Here is a 15,128-nt window from a genome sequence, read left to right on the forward strand (position 1 = left end):
CCGCGACAAATTTATCGAGCTCATCAAAATTACGATCTTAGGTTTATAAGCTAAAGGTAAATGGCCAATTCCGAAGTAAATCCTGATTCACGACTCGCAAGAGCATCCTTCCTTTGGAGAAAGATTACACTGAAGTACTGCAGAGTCCACAGACGCGTGTTACCAAAAATTGGAACTGACTACAAGTTTCATTCGACACTAGAACTAATATCTCAGCGCCTTTTAAATCTTTAAAATCCCAAGCAGATCTTCTGACGAGCAAGTGTACGTTTCCAAGAACTGAATTCGTAAGAATTCAAACGATAGTCATGAGGACCTACATGAAGAACAGGGAAGAGACAGAAAAAGAAGTACATGCACGAATTCATACAGGTTACAGTAGAATTTGATCCAAAGAAAAAATGTCACGAATCAAAACAACCTTTTATAAGTGAACTTTAGACGTCTCACTGTTCTGTAATGTGAAAAGAGAACATTTTCTGGTCTTAATACAAACGAACAGAATGTAACCTTAGCATCGCCAGCTCTGAATTTAGATTGGATGAGGTCGAACCGAGGAGTAAGAGAAGCTCACTGCTTTCAGTTAGCCCTTCACTTTTGTAACTTTTCTGAAAAGTGAGAGGGCCTAAACATCAAAAGAATTCAATTTTGGGGTCTAGACACACGTCCAGAAAAATAATGGGGGTCTTGAACGGACGACGTTTTCAAATTTGGGGTCATGACACATTTTTCCCAAGTGCCATTTAGCCCAGGTAATAATACCTTGAACAAGTCGTAAATATTCGGGTAACCTAAATTAGCAAACCTCAATGTCGGCGGCGGAGCCCAGAGTTGTCATGGTGACCGGAGCTTCCTCCGGCATCGGCCGAGAAGTCTGTATCGACCTCGCTAAAGCCGGATTCAGAATCGTCGCCGCCGCTCGAAGAACCGATCGCCTCAGATCTCTCTGCGACGAGATTAACGGGCTCGGATCCGAGTCCGGGTCCGATAAGGCGCGAGCGGTGCCCGTTGAGCTCGATGTGAGCGCGGAGAGCTCGTCGATTGAGGGTTCAGTGGAGAAAGCGTGGGCGGCCTGGGGAAAGATTGATGTTTTGGTTAATAATGCTGGAATTCGAGGTGATTTGAGATTGATTTACGTGTTAATTAGCTGTAACCCAGTGAAATTTACCTAAAATTAGATGACTTGTTCGATAAATTTCACTTGATCACCCTTGAGCATTTGGTATTTTTCACAAAATTTTTGCTGTGGTTTGCAACTTAGGCCAAGCGCAAGGCACAGTCTTTTAGCCGTTATTCCTAATTCCTTGTAGTTTGAAATCCTACAATTAATGTTTGTTAATTTTTCACGCGTAGGTCAATTTCAGAAAACATTCAGGGATTTATCGATGAATTATCACACTAACTAAACTTTGAATATACTATTTCTTAGGTGGTGTACATGCTGCACTTGACTGGCCTGAAGAGGAATGGAATAGTAACATAAGGACTAACCTGACTGGATTATGGCTAGTGTCCAAGCATGTTTGTAGAAGAATGCGCGACGCGAAAGTTGAAGGGTCAGTGATCAACATCTCATCTGTTACTGGCCTCGAGCGTGTGCAAGGGCCTGGTGCGATTGCCTATAGCGCTTCAAAGACAGGGGTTACTGCCGTTACGAGGGTAACAGTGCAAACCTCTCCTTGATAACAACTGTTCTTATTTATTTTGCACAACTGTTTATCCATTTTTTACATTTGCCTCATAATTTGTAGCGCACTTCAAAGGTTAGGTCTGCAAAGAAAATTGTTGATGGTTTTTGAAGTAGGAAAACAACAATTTGATCTTCGATAATGTTGTTGGTTGTTAGTTAAATGTAGAACGTAAAGTAAATGTAGAACATAAAGGAAGAGAGGTACAGAAAGGAGAATGTTACTTGCAGATAAACCTTCACTCAATTGTATGTTGGAATCTGCTCACAATTTCTAGTCCAATATTATAATCAATGCAACATTATGTTTTCACTCATGTATACCATCTGATACTAAATTACTCCTGCTGTTGTTTATAGAAATTAATTAATAATTAAAATAGCAACAATATGTGCCCAAAAAAAACATGAAATGAAGAGATTCAATGCTACAGAATGCTCACTAATTTCGTTGGCATAGCTTGTGATCAGGGTTGGTCTTCTTCAAATCACCAGAAATATCCCTGATTACGATGAGCATGTGGCAGGATACATATGGTATAGCTTCATTTAGATCCCTTAAAAAAAACATATAAACTACTCGCTCACTCTAACTACACTGCAGTTTTCAACATTCACCCTAATTTCACGTAGATAGCTATCAATTAATCAGCATCCGATTTAAATCAACGGAGGTAGCCTATCTGTTTTGAGACTTGTGGATTTTCATGCTCGTAATTGTTATTAAGGTAATACTGACATCAGACATAGAAAGCCGTGTCTGAAGACTGGCTTTATTGATTAATAGGGTAACTTAAGGTAATACTGACATCAGACATAGAAAGCCGTGTCTGAAGACTGGCTTTATTGATTAATAGGGTAACGATAGAAAGACACTTCTTACTGTGTTGCAGCATGATTTCCCTCTATTTTTCTGCCTGGCAGCCCATCCATCTGTATACAATTGTCCTCCCCAAAAAGCTTCAAAATCATAATTGCATCTCCCTATATTCTGAAAATTATGAATGGAAATCTCTGAAATTCATTGCACCTTATTTTGTAATAAGGTGCATCTCTCTTAATACCCTCAGAATGATAAAATTTTGGCCATCGGTCAGCACTACAAAGTCGTGTATGTAACTTACTCGTCTGCTATGTAGCTATTTCATTTCACTAAAACTACCATATGTTCACCTGCCTTTGCTTTTCTTACGGGAAAACTGCAGGTGATGGCATTGGAGCTTGGACGGTACAATATTAGAGTGAATGCAATTGCTCCAGGGTTGTTAAAATCTGAGATCACCAAAGGCCTAATGAGTAAAGATTGGTTAAAAAATGTGGCCATGAAGACTGTTCCATTGAAATCTTATGGCACAGTTGATCCAGCGATGACATCTCTTGTTCGGTATCTAATCCATGACTCCTCTAAGTATGTGACCGGTAATACCTTCATCGTGGATGCTGGGGCCACCATCCCTGGAGTTCCCATCTTCTCCTCCCTTTGATTTTTTGTGTATATATACTCACATTATTTGTTTATGTCAGATCTCCCTTGTGATGTTTTTGTATCAATGATAATCATTACAGAGTGTTATTTGCTGAATTCCTTTTCATTCAATTCTCGCTACGTTGTACACAGTATCATGGTCACCTCTATTAAAAAGACTGCGACAAATTTATCAAGCTCATCAAAATTACGATCTTAGGTTTTATAAGCTAAAGGTAAATGGCCAATTCCGAAGTAAATCCTGATTCACAACTCGCAAGAGCATCCTTCCTTTGGAGAAAGATCATACTAGAACTAATATCTAGTATCGAATTCAGTTCTTGGAAACACTTGCTCGTCAGAAGATCTGCTTGAGATTTTAAAGAGATAAGTGTTATTAGACTTTATTTCTGCGAGATAGGGGGAGAAAATTTTACAATGTGGAAATGATTAATCAATAGAATTATGGACAAACCCCAAAAAATAAAGAAACCACAAACACGCCCCCGAAAATATGAAATTTACTAGTAATCCCCTTAAAATCTAAAATTGCTAAAAAAAAGCCATCTAAAAATCTAAATATTGCATGCAGACCAAAGAAATAGGAACAAACAATGATCCGAAAATTTTCAATGTACAATTAGGTCCATATATAAGCATAAAGTTGCAAACAACCTCATAAATTTGAAAATTAAGACAACCACCTCAAAAGTCTAAAAATTATATACAAAACCCTGAATATTATAAATAACCATGGGCATGATGCTTGTATAATTGATATAATTTGAGTTTGATAACAATAGATACTAATAGGGATGTCAGTAAAGGCTTATAATTCTAGATCTGCTTAAATGTAATTCAATGGAGATTGTCCACAATGGAGATTTTGTTTAACTGTAAATTCTGATATGTGCATACCCATAAGGGAGTTTTTTTCCAATTAAAAATAAGTTGGGTTAAATAAAAAAAAAGGTGTTGGAATTTTTACATACATACCCCTCAAACCTTTAATATTTACAAACTTTTTGTTTCTTTACTAATTATTATAGACATTGAAATTTAAAGATAAAAATAATTCCTAATTATCCAATCCTTATATTTTGTAATGATGTTGTAATTTGAAAATATTAGGATAGGATAACAATTTTTTATGTCTTTACTAATTATTATAGATAATTAAATTTAACGATAAAAACTAACTCCTTATTATCAATTTCTTATCTCTTAATTTAAAGATGTTAAGATTGGGTAGCAACTATTTATCCCTTAATAATTACCATAAATAATTTAAATATAAAGATAAAAACCAACTATTATCATTTTTTTATCTTTTGTCTAAAATTGCTATATATTTAAATATTTTTACCCTAATTTCTCAATATCATTATTTTTATTAATTAGGATAGGATAATAATATCTAAAAGGATCAATGTTATTTTTGTCCATGGAAAGGTTTTTTCTCCAAAACTCACTTATAAGGAGTTTAGTTCTTGTGCACATGCAATGCACGTGGTTAAATATTAAAACTATTTATTTTTTTGTTTATTTTCTTACTATAAAATTAGTTAGATTCATTTTGAGTGAAAATCTATAAAGATGGATTATTACATTTGCCATAATTGTTATTTAAACATTTTTAAAAAATTTATGAAGTAGATTTGTGCACAAAACTAGGATCAATATACTTTTATATACTTGCATACACAACATTATATTTTTAAATTTGTATATATCAAACTTCATGTAATATATTTGTTTATCGGATCAAATCATCGATCTCCAATTTGTTTATCCTAGTCATTAAATGTAGTGTTAAGTTTGAAGAAAATACAATAATATATTATTAATGTGTTATAAAAATATAACCAAATGCTTAATATTAAGATGGTTTGTATAAGCTCAGCACTAAACACATACTTTTCACAAGACTACAAGACATATTAATTATTTGTAAACTTAAAATTTAAAAATAAATACTAAAGATTAATAGTAACTCTAGTATAGTTTTATATGACAAAATCATTAATATATGCATATTAAAAAATTTGCATGAAAATCCCTTCTAAAAATTCCTAATTTTACTCAAAAATTAAGTTTTACCATAAAATATTCAAAAAATATTATCTTTTGTTCCTTCTTTTTTCATATTTAATTGAGCCGAGATCAATGCTTCTCCACATTTATCTTTTTTCTGGGCAATCTACAGTAGTGTCTTTCATCATTAATTGTGATATCAGGTTAGTACATAATAAAGAGCAAAAGACAAGACAAGAGTCTAGAAATATATTATGATATACTTGGATCAACCAAATTATATTATTACTCATAATTGATACGCATCAGAAACAAAATATCTTAAATTATAGAACAAACTGCATGGGCCCTCTAACATAACTGTTTTAATGCAAGCAACCCTCAAGATTAGTTTTGAAAATCTCTTGGGCCTAGGAATAAACAAATAACAAGTTTGTAGTAGAAGATAGGGGAACATAGTACATTCTTAAGAATTATTAATCTTTACTTAATTTATTTACAATGACATGATCTCATTATTAACTAACTGCAAGGCCAAGTATATTATTTTTTTATTAGGTGTTCAAGGCAAGAAGAGGATGCAAGTGAGTACTCATCACGATGAAGTACAAATAAAAAAGGAGGGTTGATCAGTGATGTAGTTGGGGAGGAGGAAACTCCAGCACCTCTAGAGCATCTCCAACAGCTTCCCCATTTTATTGGTATTCTCATTTTTAGAGAATTTTGAGTTTTTTTTGGTCCAACAGATTCCCCAAATCTGCAGCATTTTGCAAATTTTTGTAGAGAACTTTGTCATAAATGTAGCACATTCTTTAAAACGGGATGGAGGAGAAAATAAATACAAAACAAAATCCGTAATTACAAAAAAAGCCATGGGGGCAGTTCCAATGCATAAGAGTATCCCAAAATAGGGATGTAGAATATTTTTATTATTGTAATAAATACAAGATTCTTCAAAATAGGGAAGCTGTTAAAGTTAGAGCAAAAATAATTTGGAGAATATGATTTTTGCTTCCCCATTTTGAAGAATTTTTTGGGGAAGCTGTTGGAGATGCTCAACTTGGGTATGTAGATATATTATAGATGGAGATGGAGAATTGTGGTTTTGAAAACAGTGGCTGCGTGTGGGTAATTAATATGATTTTTATTTTGTGTAGTTTTCTTCGTTCATTTTTAATATATTTGTCGTCCTGTGGATATATATAGCTATAACATTGCTACTCTCTTTTGGAAGAGTTTGGGTGCAAAAAAATTAAATTATCTAATCCGGTTAAAGTAGGATCATATAGGTTAAGCTCATACATAAAATTTATTTTAACCAACACCCATATATAAGCTTTACAATTGGCATTAAGATCTAAGATATGTGTGAGATTCTTTTTGACTTTATATAAATATTATCTATTTAAATAATAATTGTATAATTAAACTTTGTGATCTAGAAAAAAAGATCAAACATGCAATATATATAATTGCTTTAAAATGATCTAATTCAATCTAATAAGAAGAAACTAGATGAAGTAATGTGAAAATTGTTACAATTTCATAATTCATAGATTTTAAACAATCTAATCTAATCTAATCTAATAATCTATTCTAATAAGAAGAAAATAACAAAGACACATACCTGTTAAATGAGATAAAAGTGCTATAAAAATTATTACAATTTTTAATTTTAAAAAAGAGATCAACATATAATATAATTAATCATTTTAAATAATCTAATCTAATCTAATAAGAAGAAAATAGATAAAAGTGTTGTGAAAATTATTGCTATTTTTTGATATGAAAAAAGAGCAAATATACAATATAATTAATTGCTTTTAAATAATCTAATCTAATCTAATAAAAAGAAAATAACAAAGGCACATACTTATAGAAGGAGATGAAAGTACTACGAAAATTATTGTAATTTCTTAGCTTATGCATATTGGTATGTGATGTTGTATTTTAGAGGATAACAATTATAAACAAAGTTGTATTTAAATAATAATAGTATAATTAAACTTCGAAACTAATTATGCAGTATCGTGAACTGCTTAAAATTTAGTCAGTGAGAGATCGCCACGCTGTGTCTTCAGATCGCAACCATTTGTTTTAATTTTCTTTTTTTATAATTTGAGAACTATTTTATCTCTTTAATTTGTTTGGTGGATTTTGTAAATACACAATCCACATTATGTACATTTGTAGGTCTGCGCTGTTCCTGGGTTCGACTTTTGGGATAAACATTATTTGTCTCATTAATTTGTTTGGTTTTTGCATATATGCCCTTCATCTTATATACATTTGTAAATTTGGCATTTTATAATTTTATTAAAGTTTACATTTCAATTTAAACTACATCATTATCTTCATACTATGTATATCCAATAAGAATTCATCAATTTATCAACTTGCTCTTACTATAGTATTTGAATTTTAAGGGTATTTTTTTTTTCTACCGAAAGATTTTCCCGAACTCGTGCTTTTAAAAGGAAAATATGGTTAATCTTAACCTAAGCTAAGACCTCAATTTGTAGAATGAAAATAATATGAAGCAAAAGCATGACGTCTACAGAAGAATAAATCTTAAACCATAAGTTCAAATTTGAAAATGAGAACAACATGAAGCAAAAACATCGCATCTCCTTGACTGACTCCTTTCACAAAACCAAAAATGTCAGCAAACTAAATACTATGTAGGTAATTTGCGCACACAATAAATAGCCTGGCACTTTTAGCAAAAACCTGCATGGCAAGAAAAAGAGCTCGGTTTTATCTTGTATTGTCTAAAATAAGAAAATGACTTCTTCTAAAATTAGATTGGCTTCTTCTAGAACATTTTCGTTTTGACTGGCTTGTTACATACTATTTCTGATATCATTCATTTGACCTTCATTAGAGTCCTACAAGTCTTTACACGTGAGTCCCAAGTTTAGAAGAAACCTCTCACATTAGATCAATGATTTTCAGAAGTACGGGACAAGCCAAAAATAGAGCCACGTCCTCAAGAAAGGAAGGAAATAATTCAAAACTGAGAGAAAACTAATACTTTCTCTCGCTGTTGCTACAATCCCAGAATCTCTTAGCAAATGACACATTGATCTGTACATGCTAATAGCAATACAGATGTAACACAGGAGTAAAAGCCCAATCCATTCAAGAAATCAAAACAGATTCAAGTCTCGTGCATGCATCTATATATACAAACTTTAGGGAGCAAGGGTCAGCTTAACAGCCTCTAGAATGGCACTTGGGGATAGTTTAATCTCCATTCTAGCGTTTATATTGGCGATCAATTCAGTGCTTACTGGGTCACGAGCAAATGCTGAGCGCAACAATTCACTAAGTCGAAGGAGCTTCCCTGCTGGATTTGTCTTTGGGACTGCGTCCGCAGCTTATCAGGTTGTAATCTGCGTTGCGAAAATTTTCAGAAAGTTTTAAGTCTTACGGAGATGATAAATTTGTTCATGTACCTGTTTTTTTATATGTTTAAGTTTGAAGGCGCGGTAAATGAAGGCGGGAGAGGACCAAGTATATGGGATAACTTCACACACCGCCATCCAGGTCTAAACTTTATCGTCCAAATGAAAAATTTGACGTAGATAAATTTCCTGCATTTTGTACAGCAAAGTGAGTTGAACATGGTCTATTCAGTAAAATGCAACACTTACTGAATTTTATCCTATATGAAGTGCGTTGTATGAATGATACGATTTTCTATTCGAGCAGAGAAGATAGCTGATGGAAGCAATGGGGATATAGCAGAGGATCAGTATCATCGTTATAAGGTAGTTTTGGCCTAGTGAATTGTTTTTCTTTCCGCTTCAAAATACTCATGGATGAATTTGCAGGAAGATATAAAGAGGATGAAGGAGATAGGTTTGGATGCTTATAGACTCTCTATATCCTGGACTAGGATCTTACCTAGTAAGACAGTTTAACTCATCGGTTGCTCTGTTCTAATTTAGTTTCTGGGAGGAATTCAAACAAACTAAAAATTCCTACCACGTAGAATAATGATGGCAAATGAGTTATAGATAAGAACATAATTCATTTTTTTCCCCTGAAAAATAGTGCATTTTATATACGAAAGTTTAAATCTTCATCTTTATGAACACAATTCTTCTGATAAAAATTTCAGAGAAAATCGCAAGGCATAAAGTCCCCAGCATTTCCTCAAAAACAAATTAATGAATTGATAAGAATATAGTCTGATCATTTCTTGTTGCAATCATTTATCTACCACCTAATCTGGCATTTCATTTTAGATGGGAGCTTAAGTGGGGGTATCAACCAAGCAGGTGTTAACCACTACAACAATCTAATCAATGAGCTCTTATCCAGTGGTATATTCATATTTATGGCAATCTGATTCCCATTGTTTTTATCTTGTAGTACGTTTGTCGCTAATTAATATTAATTAATCTATATCAACAACTGCAGGTTTGCAGCCCCTTGTGACCCTCAATCACTTTGATCCTCCTCAAGGCTTAGAAGATGAATATGGTGGTTACTTAAGTCGCCGAATTGTGTGAGTTGTTTACACATATTATTTTCATTATCAATTAAGTCGCCATATTTGTGTGAGTTGGTTACACATCTTATTTTCATTATCAATGCAATCTTTCCTTATTTTGAATAAAATCATGCAGGGAAGACTTCCTAGAATATTCTGAAATTTGCTTTCGAGAGTTTGGAGATAGAGTGAAGCATTGGGTCACCCTAAATGAGCCATCGATGTTCTGTACCTACGGGTATGGGACTGGAAGAGGTGCACCTGGGAGGTGCTCTCGTTGGGAGGGGAACTGCAGTGCTGGGGACTCTAGCAGGGAGCCTTACATTGCTTGTCATAACCAGTTGCTCGCTCATGCGGCCGCTGTCAAGCTTTACAGGTCAAAGTATCAGGTGCAAGTCTATGAAAATTATTTATCAGTGTGCATTGTAATTAATGAAAATAACGAGACGATAATTAGTAAAGGAGTTCAAAGAAATCATAGAATGACGATTCAAAGGCGCACCCAAAAATTTTAACTGCCACTGTAGTACGGATATTCTGATGTTTCGGTAACACAGGGAGAGACCCCTGTCAGGTAGAAAGATTAATCAGAGTCATCGTGAAAAAAATACTTGGCATACTTGATTGGAAAAAAGGATGTACATCAGATGTTTAATTTGAGACGTCACCAATGAAGTATTTCACCTTGTTTACCCTTTAATCAAGACGCTCGAGTTAATATGCAGGGGTATCAGAAGGGAAAGATAGGAATAAGTCTGAGCTGCAATTGGTTCTTGCCCTTCTCAGATTCAAAGCCTGACAGAGATGCTGCTCAACGGGCTGTTGATTTCATGTATGGATGGTGAGTCAGCGAGACGCTATAACTATGTAACTTGCATGATTTCACTACAAATGAGATTAAAACGACTACGATAACCACATGATAGATATTTCAGATCCAATGATCTTCCTCCTAACAAATTGTGCATCTTGTACGATACAAACAGGTTCATGGATCCCTTAACTGAAGGCGAATATCCAGTCATCATGAGAGAGCTAGTAGGAGATCGTTTACCAAAGTTCACCGAGGAGCAATCTGAAATAGTGAAAGGGTCATTCGACTTCATCGGTCTCAATTACTACAGCACAAACTATGTCTCGAATCTCCCAGTACTCTCTAACAACGTTCACGCAAGCTATAATTCGGATTTACATGTGAACGTGACAGGTGATTACAACAAAACCTACATCACCTCATTACCTTCCAATACTGACGGAGTGTTTTTGTACGATAGGGATTCGTAACGGGATTCCTATTGGTGGTAGGGTAAGAACCTAACAGAATTTTCAGCGTAAATCCGCTAACATCGAATCAATAACTTTGTGCTGATAAGTTGCAGACTGGAGTTAGCAGTTATTACAATTATCCACAGGGGTTAAGAGATGCTCTGCTCTACACGAAGACACGATACAACAACCCAACCATCTACATAACAGAAAACGGTAATTTATACTTACCCTGACATCTGGTGGCATAAATGTACTGATTTACAAATTAACATAGAGCTGCTTATTTCTCAGGGATGGCTGAGCCCAACAACAAGACAGCAACAGTTGAGGAATCAGTAAAAGACCGGGGAAGAGTACAGTTCTTCAAGGGACATCTCTTACATCTCCAGCAATCAATCAGGTGCTTAGCTACTGAACAGATCACAATAGTTGCATTCAAGATTCACTACGTACCACAACAACAACCAAGCCTTTATCCCAAACGTTTGGGGTCGGCTACATGAATCATATTTTTCAATTCTATTCTGTTACGAGTCATCTCCTCCGTTAAGTTAGTCCTAATCATATCCTTCTTAATTAATTGCTTCTAACCAAGTCATTCTAGGTCTACCTCTAGATCCCCAAGCCCCATTAACTCTAGTATTATCGCTTTTCCTACTCCGTTGTACGTGACCAAACGATCTTAACCCATTCATTACGCGCCGTAGAGTAAAAACATTATGAGAAGTGAATATTACCCTGTTATTTGTTTTATTAAGTAAAATAATAATAACAAAGCTTATTATGCAAAGCATCATGCAGAGGTCTTTAACGTTCTCTACGTATCGAGTTGCGAAAAGTTGTCATTTTCTCATGTTTTGTACACCAGAATAAAGATCAAACATTAGTTTAAGGCATCGTTTAAGAAAAGTTGGTTGGTGCAAAATATATCCGAAAATGTTACGATTTTACATTTTACTCCTCTTGGGCAGGGAAGGGGTCGATGTGAAAGGATACTTTGCGTGGTCACTCCTCGATGACTTTGAATGGGCTGGCGGTTATACAGTTCGCTTTGGCATCTATTACATCGACTACGAGGATGGATTGAGGAGATACCCGAAGAGCTCTGCGTTTTGGTTCCAAAGTTTTCTCAAGACTTAGTACACCGATTTCACTATGTGTTATCCATGTCAAATTCTTTTGACTCTACGGATGACGATGATGATTATTATTATTATTATTTATTACAATAAAAAGATGCAATGTGCTCACATTATCTCTCTTTTAACTGTGTTGTGAAGTTGTCTTTGTTTGCGTAGAATGTTGTCAAATGCAAATTTTTCTTATTCTCGCAAACATTTTCCTACAATTTCTACCTAATTCCACATAAATCAAACATGATTTAAAGAAATTGAGAGTGCCTGAGAGCAACTAGATCTATTCAATCAATTGCTACTTGACAGCCTCAATCGAAAATGTTGAGCATACCTTCAACAAAAATTTATTTTTCCTTGAGCTGAACCTATCGAGAAAAATCCGTAAAAAATTTGGTGAGACCAAAATTTTAGAATTAGGGATTTGTGAGGAAGAGGTAGGTAAAAAAACAAGTTTTGTGTAAAAAGTATATATATAGATATATATTTTACATATCTTCCCTCCAAATATAAGATATTTGGACGATTACCCTCGAAATAATTATATTTAACTGACTTAATTCGAGTCCATTTCCCAAGAGAATTCGTTATGCTACAGAGTATTACAACCTCTATATTTTACGGGAAAAGTTTGATTGCGTAGTTAGTAAACGTAGGTGTTATTATATGCGGCAAAGTTTAATGAGGCGATGTTTGGTTCGTTTCTTAGATATAGGAAAATGCAATTCCATGTAAAGAAACCTAAGTTTCGAGTTTTCTAAACTTTTACAAGAACAGATTCTTTTGGTTTGGATCGCACATAAAATAAGGTGGAAAACCAATGTATGTACATTTCTTGTGTTTGGTTTGTATGGAAAAAAAAGAAAAACTTTTGTTGATTTGACATTTACCACTTTTCTTGTGTTTGGTTGGTTTTGAATGTGTAGGGCAAAGTGTATATGGTCACCATGGTAAGATTACCCCCTACTAAAGACAAATTTATTTGTAATCGTTATATAAGGTAATCTTAACAAAATAAAAGTACGAATGTAACATGAACAAATAGTAAATTACTGAATTCATTATAAATATCTGTTTACCTTAAAAAATCATACGAAACCTGGAATAACATGATTCAATTGTTATGAACTGCGTACCTGATTTGACCTGAAATATATGTGTTTGAGATAAAAAAAAATCACACGAAACCTGTTTTCGAAGAAAAAAATAAACGAGACCTGTAAAACCCTGATTATTCATAATTTTATGAAATGCATACCTGAATTAGCCAGAAATTCTTATGAAACCTATAAAAACCATATAAACAATCTGATTAGCCATAAATATGTATATACCATAGCAAATCACATCAAACCTGGAAATACCAAACATGTATGTAATGGCTGAGGGCTCAGAATCTGGTCAATATCATCATTGTTAGCTATCCGATGTAATATCAATAGATATTACAGGTTGCTAATCTCAGAAATTTTGACAATCATCATAGCCTAAACAAAACTGCCTGAACACTTATCAGTTTATTCACAAATTATCAAAAATTTTAAGCAAACCGAAAATGATCACAAACAATAGGATTTCAGATCTCCTCAGCATAGTAACAAAAAATAGCCACGAGAACTCGGCAACGAGCACAAATAGCAACTAAAAACCCAACAACATAGAGCTAAACAATCTCGAATCAACATAGTAACAAAAACCAGCCACAGGAGCTCGACGACGAGCACAAATATCAACCAAAAACCCAAAAACATAGAGCTAAACAAGCTCGAATCATCATAGTAACAAAAAAATAGCCACGAAAGCTCGGCGACGAGCACAAATAACAACCAAAACCCTAACAACATAGAGCTAAACAAGCTCGAATCAGCATAGTAACAAAAACCAACCATGAGAGCTCGGCGACGAGCACAAATAGCAACCAAAAACTCAACAACATAGAGCTAAACAAGCTCGAATCAGCTTAGTAACAAAAAACAACCATGGGGAGCTCGAGGACCAGCACGAGTAGCAACCAAAAACCCAACAACATAGCGCTAAATAAGCTCGAATCAGCCTATTAACAAAAAACAGCCACGGGAGCTCGACAACGAAGCAATTTCAGAAGACGGTGACGAACACAAACAATAACTTTGAAAGATATTTTAGATCTAGGGTTTATTGAAGTTTATACCTTAATTTTAGCGACGAAGAAGCCCACAATAAAATCCAGGAGAAAGACGAAGACGGCGAAGATAGCGACAAAAAAATCGCGGGAGATTTCTGGCGGGAGGAGAGAGGCGAGGAGGTAACCCTAGCTTCGCGAAAAAATCATCGAGAGAATTAAGAGGGTAGTTGTCAGAGCGGTTAGGGTTTTCCTCGATTTCTCTCGGTTGGGGAAGAAAATCTGGGAGGGACAAAAATCCAAGGTGGCGGCGTTCTCAGCGGAGTTTTCACTCTTCAACCCTAGCGAACCAAAGTGACGAAAAGAAATGGCGGAAACAAAAATTCCAATGTGGAGGTGGTGTCAGGCGCATAAATGAATTTTCTTGGGCTTTTTAAGCGAACCAAACAACCCCTGAATGGAAAGGCACTTTTGGATAGTGAGTATGTCCTATGGAGAGCAATTTGGAGAAGCGAAGTACCTAAAAAGGTAAACATGTTTGTGCTGGGGAGCTGGTAAAAATATTTTGCCTACTTGTGACAATTTATCGCACCGTAGTATTCCTATTGAGGTAATGTTCCCTCCTTGTTACACCGGTCTAAACGGGCCAGGCCCGGCTCGACCCGAATTTTCAGGTTCTGATCGGAAAAAACACCTAGCTTAGGCCCGGTTCTGGATCCGAGATGCCCGAGCTGGGCCCGAGTCCGGATCCATGCCAAACTGGGTCGAGCTTCGGGTTAGCCCAGTTTTTTTATTTGATTTTTTAGCAAAAAAAATGCTAAAATTTAGATTTTTCTTATTATTTTTATATAAGTGCATTAGTATATACTTACATATTATTATATAACTATATAATACACACACATATACATACATACATACATATATGTATGTGTGTA

At 34.8% G+C, this 15,128-nt stretch overlaps 2 protein-coding genes across 2 annotated transcripts; both read left to right on the top strand.

Moving 5' to 3' along the window:
- Positions 767-3,284, top strand: LOC109846518 (3-oxoacyl-[acyl-carrier-protein] reductase FabG-like). Its single transcript, XM_020415787.1, has 3 exons — positions 767-1,116; positions 1,430-1,659; positions 2,893-3,284. Exons 1-3 carry the CDS (start codon positions 810-812, stop codon positions 3,169-3,171), a joined length of 816 nt encoding a protein of 271 aa, XP_020271376.1. The 5' UTR covers positions 767-809; the 3' UTR covers positions 3,172-3,284.
- LOC109846534 (beta-glucosidase 12-like) lies at positions 8,258-12,183 on the top strand. The gene is made up of 13 exons (XM_020415788.1): positions 8,258-8,573; positions 8,666-8,735; positions 8,901-8,959; positions 9,023-9,098; positions 9,440-9,517; positions 9,615-9,702; positions 9,824-10,076; positions 10,413-10,528; positions 10,674-10,894; positions 10,962-10,993; positions 11,067-11,169; positions 11,248-11,356; positions 11,928-12,183. Exons 1-13 carry the CDS (start codon positions 8,415-8,417, stop codon positions 12,094-12,096), a joined length of 1,533 nt encoding a protein of 510 aa, XP_020271377.1. The 5' UTR covers positions 8,258-8,414; the 3' UTR covers positions 12,097-12,183.

This window comes from Asparagus officinalis, chromosome 1 (genome assembly GCF_001876935.1).
Source record: "Asparagus officinalis chromosome 1, Aspof.V1, whole genome shotgun sequence".
NCBI lineage: Eukaryota > Viridiplantae > Streptophyta > Magnoliopsida > Asparagales > Asparagaceae > Asparagus > Asparagus officinalis.

Excerpts from the sequence above, each read along its gene's own strand:
- LOC109846534 (XM_020415788.1), top strand. The coding sequence starts at position 8,415 with ATGGCACTTGGGGATAGTTTAATCTCCATTCTAGCGTTTATATTGGCG. Across the intron at positions 9,703-9,823 it reads TACTTAAGTCGCCGAATTGT|GGAAGACTTCCTAGAATATT; the intron begins GTGAGTTGTTTA and ends AAAATCATGCAG. Across the intron at positions 10,077-10,412 it reads TTTACAGGTCAAAGTATCAG|GGGTATCAGAAGGGAAAGAT; the intron begins GTGCAAGTCTAT and ends GTTAATATGCAG.
- LOC109846518 (XM_020415787.1), top strand. The coding sequence starts at position 810 with ATGTCGGCGGCGGAGCCCAGAGTTGTCATGGTGACCGGAGCTTCCTCC. Across the intron at positions 1,117-1,429 it reads TAATAATGCTGGAATTCGAG|GTGGTGTACATGCTGCACTT; the intron begins GTGATTTGAGAT and ends ACTATTTCTTAG. Across the intron at positions 1,660-2,892 it reads GGGTTACTGCCGTTACGAGG|GTGATGGCATTGGAGCTTGG; the intron begins GTAACAGTGCAA and ends GGAAAACTGCAG.